At 38.2% G+C, this 15417-nt stretch overlaps 1 protein-coding gene across 1 annotated transcript in view; it reads left to right on the plus strand.

The window, feature by feature from the left end:
- The window catches only part of Ascc3 (activating signal cointegrator 1 complex subunit 3), a 380520-nt gene extending 365911 nt beyond the window's left edge, over positions 1 to 14609 (plus strand). The window contains exons 39-42 of the mRNA XM_045155316.1: positions 393 to 540; positions 5029 to 5238; positions 13345 to 13520; positions 13844 to 14609. Coding sequence (XP_045011251.1) covers positions 393 to 540; positions 5029 to 5238; positions 13345 to 13520; positions 13844 to 13991 — 682 coding nt within the window. The 3' untranslated portion in view covers positions 13992 to 14609. The remainder of the gene's footprint in view (positions 1 to 392; positions 541 to 5028; positions 5239 to 13344; positions 13521 to 13843) is intronic.
- Positions 14610 to 15417: the final 808 nt, after the last annotated feature.

Here is a 15417-nt window from a genome sequence, read left to right on the forward strand (position 1 = left end):
TTCCCAACAACTTATATTAAAACCATATTAAAATACTTGTATTAGAGACATTACCCATATCCAATAAAAAGTATACCAGGGCTCCACATCAATACTTTATCAGCATGGAAATATTCCCTCACATCAGTGCCTTCCTTCTAGAAAGGTACCCAACTGTCTGTGAAGCTTACATATTAGCTCAGTAAATGTATACCAAGGCATACAGTGATGGAAATACTGTCTTGGACTGATTCTTTAGAAGGCTGGCTGGCACTAAAGTTAACACAGTGGCCTATGAAATGCTTACATGCTATACCTTTTAAAAGAAGCTATTCAAATTATACAAATTACTATTATGAGAAAATCTCATTTGACTGTGAAGGACATATTTTATTGTTGTCATTGTTTCTTAGGAAATGGAAGCCAACTGTGAAGAGCCCACATGGTAGGTGCCGAACCTCCATTGAGTGCCTTCCTGAATTGATCCATGCTTGTGATGGGAAAGACCATGTGTTTAGCTGTATAGTAGAAAAGGAGCTACAGGAAGCCAAAACAAAGCAGGTATGGTAGTCTCTTCCATGTACTGAGAGTTTCCTAAGGAAGAATACAACTTCTTACAGCCAGGCGTGGTGGCGCAGGCCTTTAATCCCAGCACTCGGGAGGCAGAGGTAGGAGAATCGCCGTGAGTTCAAGGCCACCCTGAGACTACAGAGTTAATTCCAGGTCAGCCTGGACCAGAGTGAGACCCTACCTCAAAAAACAAAAAAAAAAAAAAAAAAAATACAACTTCTTAGACTATGGATCACTATCCCATATGTAGTCACAGAACTGAACATTGGGGGGGATGGTCATGACTATTTGGCAACATTAAAAAGTATCTGAGGAGCTGGAGAGATGGCTTAGTGGTTAAGCACTTGCTTGTGAAGTCTTAGGACCCCTGTTTGAGGCTCGATTACCCAGGCCCTACTTAAGCCAGATGCACAAGGTAGAACATGCATCTGGAGTTCGTTTGCAGTGGCTGGAGGCCCTGGCATACCCATTCTCTCTTTCTCTTCCTCTCTCTCTCTCTGTCTCTCTCCCTCTTTCTCTCTGTCACTCTCAAATAAATAAATAAAAATAAACAAAAAAATTTTAAGTATCTGAATGTTCAACAACCAAAAATTAATCCAAAATCAAACATAAAATATGGCTAAGGTATTTCTAGCACTACATATGCTATTACACTATATAAGACCAAGAACTCAGCTCAAATTCAAAACTATTGTGTTACAAATTGCACTGTTTTTACAATATATATAGGTTTTTTTTTCTTTATGAAAACAAAATGACTTAAGTAAAGACTTATTTATTAATTAATTTAAAAGAGAGAAAATATGGATACACCAGGGTCCCTTGCCAGTGCAAACAAACACCAGATGTATGCACCACTGACTTTATGTGGGTACTGGGCACCAAACCCAGGCCTGCAAGGTTTGCAGGCAAATGGTTACAGCTAACGCCATTTAACTGCTGAGACATCTCCCAAGCCTCAAAAAAGCAAAAACTTTTAATATTTTACTAACATTATTCTTTAGCATGTAAGCATCAAATTAGTATGCATTTGGGTTGTATTGTGTAAGTATGTTTGAATTTAAAAATTGCTGAGTTTCTTACTTAAGTGTCAGTAACTCTGAAAAACATTAAAGAAACTCTGTGTCCTACAGTATCAAATATTCAGCCAAGATTTAATTTTTTATGTAAAAATAATCAAACATCTGTCACTGTAAACATTTGCTTTCATCTTTATAAAATTAGATGGATACCAAAGTATAGGGGTTTTTTTGGGGGGGGGGTCTTGTTTTTTGTTTTTTGTTTTTTTGGTTTGGTTTTTGGTTTTTCAAGGTATGGTATCACTGTAGTCCCAGCTGACAGGGAATTCACTATAAAACAATTCCTTATAACTTATTATTAGTGCCCAGGTTCATGTAAAAAAAAAATTGGGGCAAAAAAGGGATGGAAGTAAAAAAAGTTTAAGAAGCCCTGTTTAGAATATGAGGCTTAGAATCTGTCTTACCTGGGCTTAAATCCTTTTTCTTCTGTTTAGTAACCATTAATATGAATATGAAACATCTTATCTGTCTGTGATGTTCCCATGAAATTTAAGCAGAATATTATTATGCAAACTGCTTTATGTAGTCTTTGACACAGTAAGAACTCAGTAGTAATACTAAAAATAATGGCAGTAATATTAATTCACAGTAGTATTGGTATGGTGGACATTGTCTCAGTGTAATATTATCATGTATTGACAAGGCCTCCTGTAGCTTGTCTGATCCAGGAGCCCTTCAACTCCCACTTTTCAGGTAGGCTTTCATTTGTTTCCCTGGGTATATACACATTTTTCTTATCTAGTTGTTTATATACTTCACTTATTATAAGCACTTTACATATCCGAGACTGAAAAGTATTCTTTCAAATAAAGTCATTATGAATGCTATAAATGTTAAAGTTAAAATTATATTGTAAAAGGCAACATGGATTAAAAATGTGAGTGAATGATGTCAGACACACTTGTTATAGACTTTTAGGTCTGAAGTAATTCACTCTAAAATGTTAAAGGAAACATTCAAGAGTTATTAACTTTGAGATGCAGGAATCAAAGACACTTACTAAGCCTTATCTCTTTATTTTCCATTTGAAACCTACTTTTGAGCAAGACTTGACAAAAGTGTAACAGGCTTCAGTATCTGATTGTTCAGTTTCTGTTGAACCCAAAATTGGCACAAATAATTATTTAAATATTCATAATAAATGCCTATCTAACTAAATTACCATGAAAATTATGAATAAAAACAATATCTGAATCCAAACAAGGCTTCTGTTAGCGACAACACATTTCTCACATAACATACATTGATTTCAAGCCAAGTTTTAGATGTGATAAAAAATTAGAACATTGTTATAATTAGTTCAGGGAGAACTCTGAAGTAAACTTACTTAATTTATTTGCATAAATTGCCATTCTGTTATCTTTAAAACCAAATGCAAATTGGCTCTGTCTGATATGATGATGGTTATTTGGCTCAAAAGTGCTTCAATTTGCAGAGCAATCTGGTGTCGGCTCTGCAGCGAGGCGATCCCAGGTAACATACAAATCCTGAATTATTCCAGAAATTAGTATGTTTAAAGCATCAATTTAAGTGCTAATTGCAGTAGTAATGAGAAAAAGCAGTACGACTGCAAGATTTGCATCTTCTACCCCATCAGTATGCCTGGAACGGCTGCTGACTGGCAGAGGATTTGGCTGCTAATTAAATAATTGTATGCATGGCAGTACTCGTGCCTGATTCAATAGATGAAGATTAATCCTCAGATAAATATGTTTGGCTGGTATTGAAATGTCTTAGCAGTTTCTTTAAAATTAGCTCATATTTTATATATTTATACACACACACACACACACACACACATATCCAATAAATATATGTATACATTGGAGGCTGAAAAATAATATTAAGTACTACCAAAAGATTTCATACATGAGTGAAATAACTCATCTGAGAGTTTTATAAGGTAAAATTAAAGCAGGTGCTAATACAAGAAAAAAAGATACTGGTAATGAATTTAATGGTGCAGATAAAAATAGAATAAGGCTTGCTTTGTGTGATAAGTGTCATTCATATTGTCACATGAAATTAAATACTCAACAGATATTATATGGGAAAGTGTCCCCTTGACCACTTTTCCACGTTGGCCATGGACATCAAGTGGAACCGCTTCTATACTCAGTCTTGCCGAGGATAGGCCAACATCTATACTTAAAGTACATTCTGAGGCTTGACTATGTCACAATCTGCCTCTAGGCATAATTTCACATTCATAAAACAAGTCACAGGATTGGAGGATTAGAAAATTTGCATTGAATTTACATTTTTTTAAAATTCCTGTGGGGTCATTTGGCTCGTCAGGTCTACTTCATTTCAATTACATGTCCTCAACAGCATGAAAATCACAGCAAACAGGCAATTCGAGTCTAGAAGGAAAGTGTGTGTATGTTAAAGCAAGCAAAGAAAACTAAAGAGAAAGTTCTGTGTAGTTTTTAAATGACCTTAGAGGGTAATTGATTAAACAGTCTCATATACCGGGTTTTCTTGATTACTAGTAAGTTTAGTATAATTGTAAGCTTTGGATAAGATGGCAATTACCTTAATATTTTGAGTTTATTATGCTACATGGATCCCATGGTGCTAGAAAATCATTCATTCATCCATCCATTCATTCATTCAACATTGTTGGGCACTTACTTACTGTTTAAATGGTGATTACTTGTGTCTTTTAATTTAGAGAGCAAGAATAAAGCGGCAAAATATTTCCACTGCTATTGTATATATTTTAATTAATGCTGTCAGAATAATAGTAAAATTACCTATTTCTTTCTAAAAGGAATGCAAGACTTATATTATTCCTTATGATATATAGACCTGTAGAAATCTTTTCTTAACTAATCAATGCATTTTGAATATGAGCAAAAAGAAAGTTGTATAAGTGGTCAAGGAAAAATAAATTACACCAATTTTTTCAGGTTGATTTTGTGACTTAGAATAATGCTCTCTACCTTAAAAGTCACATTAATATTAGAATAGAAGACACATCTCTAAGGCAAAATAATAATCTTGTTATTTTTTTAGTATAGCCAAGAGCAACTCAGTATATCAGATGGGATTTTCAATAAAAGGATAAAGTTTAGATGATAATAAATCCTTTGTTCAGCTGTTTTAAAAAGAACTGTAGGAAAATTAAAACTATGCTATTCCCACATAGACAAACATAAGAAAAACTAGTTAAATCTACAACTATCAATATCCTAGTTGTAGTGTTATATTTTGCTTTTGAAAACTGCTACCATTGGGCAAAGCTAGGTAGAGTTTAAAGGATCTCTCTGTATTATTACACTGCATTCAATGTCGAAATTATCACAGAATTAAAGGCATTTTTTTAAAAAACTACGCTATTTCTTAGTTGACTGGTGCATTTTACACTAACTATTTCTTTGTTACTTTTTTAATTCAGGCATGGAATTTCTTATCTCGCTTGCCAGTGATAAATGTTGGCCTGAGTATTAAAAGCTCATGGGATGGCTTAGCTGAAGGACATGATGAACTCTCCGTGTCAACACTGGCTGCCGATGCACGTGATGACAACAGGTGGATCCAGTTGCATGGGGATCGGGAGTATGTGCTTCAGGTCAGCCTGCAGAGAGTCCGCTTCGGCTTCCATAAGGTATGGGATTTGGTTTCCATTCTCAGATAGTTTTCACCACATGCCAGCATGTGCCACCACAGATATCTTTCAAATTATTAATGTACCCATGTCATTCAGGAATCCTGAGTTCTCAACTGGCCTTAAGCAACAAGTGTCAGTCTTTTGAAATTAGTCATTTCTCTTCATGTGCCATTTTTCAGCCCCAGGATATCCACCTTTTATGATAACACATTACCTATAGTACTGTTCTCAAAGTGAGGTTTGAGGTTTATAAGCTTGGCCCCAGTATTTCCTGGAGCATGGGGGGGGGGTAGCTTTTAAAGTACAGATGCCATGGCCCCAGTCAACACTGACTGCAACAGAACCTCAGCATCTGATGCAGCTTATGCTGACACTCTCCTTGATTCTAAGGACATTAAACTCTGAGAAGCACTACCCTAGAGGTACTTAGTATATGAGGGGCACATTGGACTAGATGTAGATAAGGTTGAAGTTGGCCTACTCAGATCTCTGATTTGAATAAGACAATAAGTTTTTTTAGTTATTTGTTTATTTACTTTTTATTTATTTATTAGAGACCAAGAGAGGGGGGGGAGAGAGAGAATGGGCATGCCAGGGCCTCTAGCCACTACCAACGAACTCCAGAAGCATGTGCCACCATGTGCATCTGGCTTACGTGGAACCTGGAGAATTGAACTGGGGTCCTTAAGCTTCACAGGCTTGTGCCTTAACCACTAAGTCATCTCTCCAGTCCAACAATAAGTTTTGCTGAGCCTCAGTTGCCACATCTGCAGCTTCCTTTATTTTAATGTATATGGGCGAGTGTTGTCAATTTCACACAGACCAAAATGTACACTAGTGTATTGTAAATGATTATGCTCTTTTCCGGAGTCCCTGATACCAAAACTGGTCACTTAGTCTTAGAAGAATATCAATACACATAGTGTGAGCAGATTAGTTTTACATGTCATCACATTGGAGTAATAGAGATGGTCTTCCTTTTAGCCCACTTAGCTTAGGGCATTCTGGTATCAGGAGTATACCCTGAGGAGTGAGGTTATTGTCCATGAGTTTTGCCCCTCCATTTTCACACACACGAACAATGGTCAGCAACTTTATTATTGTGATGTCCTGTTAGTCCTGTCCCTTCAACCTCACCTAGTTTGATTTTGAGCATGCAGAGTTAATCAGCAGCCCCCAGCATTTTATAGGCTACCTATGAGCATTTTTAGATAAATATATTTAGACATTAAAAAATAGTAATAGGGACTGGGGAATGGCTTGGTGGTTAAAGGTGCTTGCTTTCAAAGCCTGCCAACCCAGGTTCAATTCCCCAGCCACCCATGTAAAGCAGTATGCATAAAATAACATGTGTATCTAAAGTTTGTTTACTGAGCCAAAAGGCCCTGGTGCACACATACTTTCTCTCTCTCTCTCTCTCTCTCTCTCTCTCTCTCTCTCTCTCTCTCTCTCTCTCTCAGACACACACAAATAAAAATATATTTTTAGGGCTGGAGAGAGGGTTTAGCAGTTAAGGCACTTGCCTGCTAAGCCTAAGGACCCATGTTTGGCTGTCCAAATCTCATGTAAGCCAGACACACAAAAGTGAGGCAAGCACAAGGTTGCATATGCCCACTAGGTGGTACAAGCATCTGGAGTTTGATTGCAGTGGCTGAGGCCCTAGCATGCCAACTGTGCTAGGAGAAAAAGTGAAATTATTTATTTTTTCTATTTTTTCAATATATTTTATATATTTGAGAAAGAGAGAGATAGACAGAGAGAGAATGGGCACACCAGGGCCTCCAGCCATTGCAAACAAACTCCAGACACATGTGCCACCTTGTGCATTTGGCTTACGTGGGTCCTGGAGAATCAAACCGGGTTTTCAAGCAAATGCCTCAACCACTAAGCCATCTCTCAAGCCCCCAGAAATTTAATAATTACAATCATTAAGATAAAATCATGGGAGAACAGGTTTTTTATATTTTTAATATTTTATTTATGTATTTATTTATTTATTTGAGACATATTGAGTATGGGCATGTTAGGGCCTCTTGCCACTATAAACAAAGTGCATACATACGCATCACTTTGTGCACCTGGCTGTATGCGGCTTCTTGGGAATCGAGTGCAAGACACCTGGCTCTACAAGTCAAGCACTTTCAACCATTGAGCTCTCTCTCCAGCCCGCAAAACAGGGTTCTTTTTTTAACTTTAAGATTCTACTTTTTCAAAAGTAATTTTAATTATGCAAAGAAAAAGGTAATTGGTATTCCCAAAACTAAGGGAGGAAATCTACTACTCTGCTCAGAACATAGTGAGAGTAGATGTGAAGCCTGCCGTTATTAGTATACCCCATGCTATTAAGTTATTGACTTAATAGATCCAGAGTGATCTTTTCATAAAAATTCCAAAATAAGGATTGCAAGTAGAATCATTGATTTATGTCTGATCTTGGATTTGGGTTGTGACAATTAAGATACGTTACAAATTACTGAGCTTATAACTTCCCATTCCTCAGGAAAACGATTCTGTAGTTTTCTTTTCACAAATGTACTGTGTAATCCAGATGGACCTCAAACTTATGATTCTTTTCTAGAAGTTAAAATGTGTGTCACCATTCTTGTGCTCTTATGCCATGTATGCATCTAAATGGTTTTATCTATCTATATACAACTAGGATATGCATATGAATGCAAATATATTTGTCTGTTTTGATTCTGTCTTGTTTCACTTATGGCAAACTCAGTTCCATCCACTTCCAACAAAATATAATTTCATCCATTAAGGCAGAGTTAATATCATTGTGTAATATATGCCATATTTTCTGTATCAACTCACCTATGATACATTACATACCTTGGCTACTGTGAATAGTACTACAATATAAAATGGACTGTGGGCTGTGGAGGTGGCTCAGCAGTTAAAGGTGCTTGCTTGCAAAGCCTGCCTGCCTTGGTTCAATTCCCCAGTACCCATTCAAAGCCAGATGCACAAAGTGGCAATGCATCTGGAGTTCATTTGCAGTGTCAAGAGTCCCTAATGTACTTACGCCCATGCCTTCCCTGTTCCCTCTCTGCTTTCTCATCAATAAATGATTTAAAAAAAAAAAAAAACTGGATGTGAAAGCTGGGCATGGTGGTGCACGCCTTTGATCCCAGCACTCGGGAGGCAGAGGTAGGAGGATCACCATGAGTTCGAGGCCACCCCGAGACTCCATAGTGAATTCCAGGTCAGCCTGGGCTAGAGTGAGACCCTACCTCGAATAACCAAAAAAAAAGGAGGGGGAGGATGTGTAAGTATCTCTGTAGGATACTGATTTAGATAAGAGTCCTTCAAATATATACACAGAAGTGGGAGAGCTGGGTCTTTTTGTAGCCACATGTATGTGTTAGTGGCTGCACTACTTAACACACCCACCTACAATGTATAAGGTTATTTTTTCCCATGTCTTGGCAGCATTCATTATTGTTCATTTTCTTTACAGTAGCTATTCTGACTGGAAGATGGAATCTAAGCTATTTTACTTCCATTTCCCTGATGACCAAGAATATTGAACGCTTTCACATTTCTGTTGGCCATTTTTATTTCATCTCCTGAGAACTATCTGTTCATTTCATTAGCCCACTTATTTTTTTGTTTATTTTTATTTATTTATTTGAAAGTGATAGAGAGAGAGAATGGGCACACCAGGGCCTCCAGCCACTGCAAACGAACTCCAGACACGTGTGCCCCCTTGTGCATCTGGCTAACGTGGATCCTCAGGAATCAAGTCTCAAACCAGGGTCCTTATGCTTCACAGGGAAGCACTTAACTGCTAAGCCATCTCTCCATTAGCCCATTTATTAATAGGGATGCTTGGTATTGTGATATTAATTTAAGGTTTTTACATATTATAGATACTAATCCTCTGTGATATATAGCTAAGGACAACTTATTTCTTCCAGTATGTAAATAGTCTCTTCATTTGATGGTTTCCTTGGCTATACATGAGCTCTTTAAAATTTTTATTTATTAGTTTTTTTATTTTTTTTATTTATTTATTTTTGGTTTTTCAAGGTGGGGTCTCACTCTAGCTCAGGCTGACCTGGAATTCACTATGTAGTCTCAGGGTGGCCTCAAACTCACAGTGATAATCCTAACTCTGCCTCCCAAGTGCTGGGATTAAAGGTGTATGCCACCATGCCTGGCTTAATTTTTTTTATTTTTTCTAAATTTACTTATTTGACTTATTTAGAGGGAGAGAAAATGAGCACGCCAGGGCCTCCAGCCACTGCAAATGAACTCCAAATGTGTGTGCCCCCTTGTGTATCTGGCTAACATGGGTCCTGGGGAATTGAGCCTGGGTCCTTTGGCTTTGCAGGCAAGCACCTTATCTGCTAAACCATCCCTCCAGCCCTACAGAAGCTTCTTAATTGCATACAATCCTATTGGTCTGAATGGTCTTGTTCATTCATTTTGTCTCCAACCCTTGGCCTTCAGTCTTCCTCTTGATCCATTCTGTTGGTGAGGCTTCCCATGGAGTTTTTTTATTATTATTATTAGTTTTCTGTTGTGCAAGTTCAGGCAGTTTGGTACCATTATTAGGCTCATCCATGACCTACTCCCTCCCCATTGGCCCCTCCCTCTTGAGGTATATGGGTCATGCATTGTGGGGTTAGCCCACAGTTATTGGTATGATAAATGTCTCTGTATATCATGACCCAACATGTGGCTCTGACATTCTTTCTGCCCCCTCTTCCGCAAAATTTTCCTGAGCCATGTTGGGTTCATTTTTGGTCTGTTTCAGTGATGAGGTGTTGGGGAGCTGAGGCTCTGGCTCTATGATGGGTAGGCGTTGATTTTTCTCTGTGTTGGTCTCCTTCCCCCTTGTTCTGGTATCTGGTTCATCATGAAAACAGCATCCTTGCTTGTTTCGCCAATTTTCCTTAGTTTCAGTCAGGGCCCTTTTGAGGTATGATAGGGTGGCTCTCTCCTTAGGATCTGCATCTATTTGAAAAAGAGAAGCAGATTCTCTAACAGAGAGTAAGTTAGCACCAGGTCAAATGAGATAACCCTTACTTTTTTTATAGAGAGTTTAGTAGGTGTAGATCCTCTTGTGCCCCATGATTGATGGTAACTTGATATTGGAGAGTGGGCTTATGTTTGGATATGGTTATGACTTGTTTCCCAGTTCCAGCTATGGGTCTTGTACCACTGAGGGGATCAGTTAGCCGAATCAAGAGCAGTTGATTCCCCACCATGGCTGTGTGCCACTATTACACTTGTGTGGGCATCACAACAGGTTATTTGCTGCTACATAGGTTGGACCATGAGTTGCTTGGACAGATATTGCTCATTTCCCCCAGTTGCCCATGTAGCACCTTCTGGCACTAGACACGCTGATTGTCCGGGGACTGACTCTCTCCTGGTTTCCAGCCATGCTGTTCCATTTTACGTGTCAGCTGCATATGGTGTTTTCAGCAATAGGGTCTTACCAGTAACCTTTGGTGGGTCATCAAGTATTCTGACAGAAATCTGTCATTCTTTTAGAAAACCTTGTAGGTTTCTCTGATCAAAAGCTCATTGTGGGTGATAGACCCATGCTGGTACGGGGAGTTACAGGTCAGTGCCCCCTAAGAAAATGAGGGTAAAAGGTAACTAATATATAGGAGTTAGAGAGGCAAGAGAGAGGGAGAGGGAGAGGGAGAGGGAGAGGGAGAGGGAGAGGGAGGGAGGGAAGATTTAGAGGATTTAGGTTAGACTTGATCCTACCGTCTCCAGAGTCTTGTGTTTCAGGTGTTTCCTGTAAGGGCCTGGTGAATGTTCAGCCATTTGGTCTACCTTTTAGGAAGTAGAATTTTATGGTACCCTTGCCGTTTGGATGACTTACTGAGCTTCAAATTGTTTTGTATTTCTCTTTACTGAATTCCTAGTTCATATGTATTGACTTCCACATTCTATTCAGCCTTTGGCTTATAGTCTCTTTTTTAACTCATTCAGTTTATGTCCTCTTTGATTTTGTTGGACATTCTTATAATACTTTTTCAAATAATTTGTCTAGGATTTCCATCTAATTCACTCTCATTGGAGTCCCATCACTGTGGAAATATCCTTTGTTTTTGGTTTTTGGGGAGTAGGGGTTTTTCAAGGTAGGGTCTCACTCCAGGCTGACCTGGAATTCACTATGTAGTCTCAGGTTGGCCTCAAACTCATAGTGATCCTCCTGCCTCTGCCTTCTAAATGCAGGGATTAAAGGTATGCATCACCATACCCAGCCTTTTTTGTTTTTTGTTGTTTTGTTTGTTTATTTGGTTGGGTTTTGTTGTTTTTGTTGTTATTGTTTCATGTGTGTTTATTTCAAGGTAAGGTCTTCCTCTGGCCTAGGCTAAGAATTCACTATGTAGTCTCGGGATGGTCTTGAACTCATGGTGCTCTTCCTGCATGTGCCACCATGCCCAGCAAATTGTTTGTTTGTAGAGGAGTCATGTTGCCTTGACTTTTCATATTTATTATTTCTGCATTGGGACTTGCACATCTGTGATTAGGTTACTGAGATATTTTTTTAATCATATCTATTCTCTCAGTTGAAGTACATGGCATGTTCAAGTGAGGCTAGGTTGTAGTAGGGTTGAGGTATCATTTCTCCCACTGTACTAGATGTGTATCTCAGCGATAAACTTTGGCCAATATTCATAGGATACCAGGCATAATGTCCAACACCATTCCAAAGGCAGACTACTAGCTGAGTATTGATGCAGACTGTTTTAATCCTGGCACTTATTAGTACAGGTTCAAAGATCATCTCTCTGTGGCCCCTCACATGGTATGGATGCAAGGTTTGTCTTTATGCAGTGCACTCCAACCTAAGCCTCAGACTCTATTTCCACTTTGTGAAAATGTGCTGAAAAAATCTTCCTCAATTTAGAGGTATTGTGTAGAACTAGTTTCAGAATATAGTCCCCTGATACTTGCTCTAAATTTCCAAGGTGAGCCATGCTTAAACCTTTGCCTCTAGAACTGCTTAGATATGAACTAAGGAGTGGTTTTTTTAAATGTGTCCTTGTCCTTGCTCCAGTCAGATGCTAAAAAGAGAAGCTTACCTAGCATCTAAGCACATCCCAGGATTCATATCTGGTTGGACTGCTCCTTGATTTTGAGGCTGACTTCCACATTCTTGGCCTGTGTGCTTCCCTCTGCTAGCCCCGCTGCCATGCATACAGTGGTGTCTAGCTCTCCTCTGGCCCTGATTTCTTTCTTTGCTGTTTAAACTAGTATATTTTCCATGTCATCCACCTTGTAATGGCAGCTGCTCTCCTACTTTTCTTGGTTTATTCCCTGGAGTACAAGCAATCACTGCAAGAGTATCATCTGCCATCTTTGAAAAAGAAAAAGACTTTTCTGGGCTAGAGAGATGGTTTAGTGGTTAAGGCGCTTGCCTTTGAAGCTTAAGGACCCATGTTCAACTTCCCAGATCCCATAAGCCAGAATTGCAAGGTCGCACTTAAGTCTGGAGTTCTACTGCAGGAGCTGGAGGTGCGCCAACTATCCCTAGCTCTCTCATTAAAAAAAAAAAAAAAAAAAAAAAAAACACGAAGAGACTTTTTAGTGTACAGTATAAGAAAGTGTGCCTTTTCTTTCTTTCGTTTTTGTTTATGTGTATGTATGTGTTTTTGTTTTGCTTTGAGTTTCATTGTCTAGCCTTTGTTTTCCTAAGCATTAGCTCATGATGGATAAGACTTTTGAAGATTTGGTTAACATCTAAGTGTAAAATTGTGTCTCAGTATTTTCATCTGCAAGTGGAATAGTAATGTTAATTACAATTAACATTAATTTCAGGAATGGCATGAGACTTTACTAATTTGATATCAAGAATCAAAGCTTTCTATTCTATCTGTGCCATTTGTTATTGTAGTTATAGCCATAAAATAGTGACTGTATGCTCTGGGAATCTTAAAGAAAGACAGGTAAAAAATCTTCCAAAGACACCAAACCAGAAAGGAAGAAAACTTACAACATCCAAGATGCTTGAACTGTGTACATTCATGACCCTCAAGTAAAACAATGGCCTTTAACCACAACTAGTGGCATAGAAAGTGAAGACATTATTAATGTGTTGTTGTTGGTATCATTTCTGGTTTACAGGGAAAGCAAGAGAGCTATGCAGTTACCCCTCGGTTTCCCAAATCAAAAGATGAAGGATGGTTTCTGATATTAGGAGAAGTGGATAAGAAAGAACTTATTGCTTTAAAGCGAGTGGGATACATTCGAAATCATCATGATGTTTCTCTTTCTTTCTATACACCTGAGACCCCTGGAAGGTAAGCAGAGTCTTACATTCAAGTTCTAAACTAATGAAAACTAATGAGAGCTGGAACCTCTCTGAGAAGCTTGCACTCAATTTAAGGTGCATATCAATGACCTTCTCTAACATGTCCCTCCCCACCTCTCATATTGCTCATGCTTAAACTTGCTGAAATTACTTCTTAACTAACTTGGCAGCATATAATGAAAGAATGAAATATGGCTTTGATTTTGTATTGTACTTCTGGGGGGTGGTTATTGGTATATAGTACATAGTGATGAGCTTCATGAAGACATTTTCACTCAATTATATCTTGTGCTTTCCATTTTTATCTTTCAGATACATCTTCACCCTGTATCTCATGAGTGACTGCTACCTTGGTCTAGACCAGCAATATGACATTTATCTCAATGTCACCCAAGCAAGCATTTCCACACAGGTCAACACTGAGGTCTCTGATGCCTTCACTGACCTGGCAGTAAAGTAACCTACCCATGCAGGCCACTGGAAAGGAGAGTTTAGCTGTCAGTCATGTAGACAAAGTTGAATTATTTGATGCTGCCTTGGCAGAATCAACTTCTAACCTCAACACACCTGGAAAATTGACAGTGGCTGCTGTATTGTCTCCAGCAGCACCAAGTTAGCCACAGTGGCCTTTTAGTTAGTACTGCCTTTATAAGGTCTTCATGATTCCCTTACATGTATGAAGAAGCAGTGGCATAATCTTTTAACTGATGTATACTGGAGGGTATTCTTAGGAGTTATCAAATTCCACATCTCACAATGTACTGTTTCTATGAATACTGGCTATTTTTCTTCCTTTAAGGAAAAACTACATTTTTCTTTAAAAAATGGCGTGTGACAGCATTGGGATAGCTTTGCAGCATAAAAGACATTACAGGTGATATGTAATATGTCCTGTTAGAAAAATTTATATGTTGCTCATAATAAAAGTTTCAAGAATGTCTTATAAATGTTAATATATGATATACAATTATATTACAGAGATCAGTGATCATAACAAGGAAAATAATATGTTGATCTTGGACAATATGGACACTATGACTGGTGGAAATAAAGTATATACCATACTGCTTCACCACAAGCTGGCTGGATCTTCCTTCCTGCTACCATCCCATTACATCCTTCTAACTCTTCTCTGCTTTTTTTTCCTTTATACTTCAATACTACTTCCATCCTTTCTTTGATACATTTATCTATGTAAGAAGAAAATATGGATGATTTCTATGTTATAAGATTTTGTCTTTCAGAGTTTTGGTGTTTTTGTTTTTGTTTTTGTTTTTTTAATTATTGTCTCACTATAATATAACAACCTAGGCTGGCCCAAAACTCTGGATTCTCCTACCTCAACATCACCAGTCCCTAGGATCAGGGGCGTGACAGCCATACCAAATGTAATTGTTGTCTTTATCTTCTGTAGGTCTTCATCTGTGATAAAGGAAGTATCTCTTGTGCAAGTAAGTTGCACCTTGAAAAATATTTTTTTCAAATTAAACAGTTGCCAAATTAAATTTTCACATAATATACATTTTAGTGGATGAGTATTTCCCAATATAACTTTTACACATACTAAAATTTAAATATTCCTGAGCTGGGGAGATAGCTCAGTCAGTAAAGTGCTTGCCTTTCAAGTGTTAATACCTGATTTCAATCCTCCAGAACCTTTGTAAAAGAGCCAGGCATGGTAGCATGTGCTTATAATCTCAGCCATAGGTTGTTAAGGGACATTGGCTCCCTGGAACTTGATGGCTAGCCAGTCTAGCATAGTTGGCAAGTTTCCATAGCAATGAGTCCCTATCTCAAAACAAAATATGGGTAATACCCAAGGTTGTCCTCTGTTCTCCACGCAAACACATGCGTCCACATGCATGTGCACACATGCAAAAGTTCTC

This window comes from Jaculus jaculus, chromosome 7 (genome assembly GCF_020740685.1).
Source record: "Jaculus jaculus isolate mJacJac1 chromosome 7, mJacJac1.mat.Y.cur, whole genome shotgun sequence".
In the NCBI taxonomy this organism is placed as follows: Eukaryota; Metazoa; Chordata; class Mammalia; order Rodentia; family Dipodidae; genus Jaculus; species Jaculus jaculus.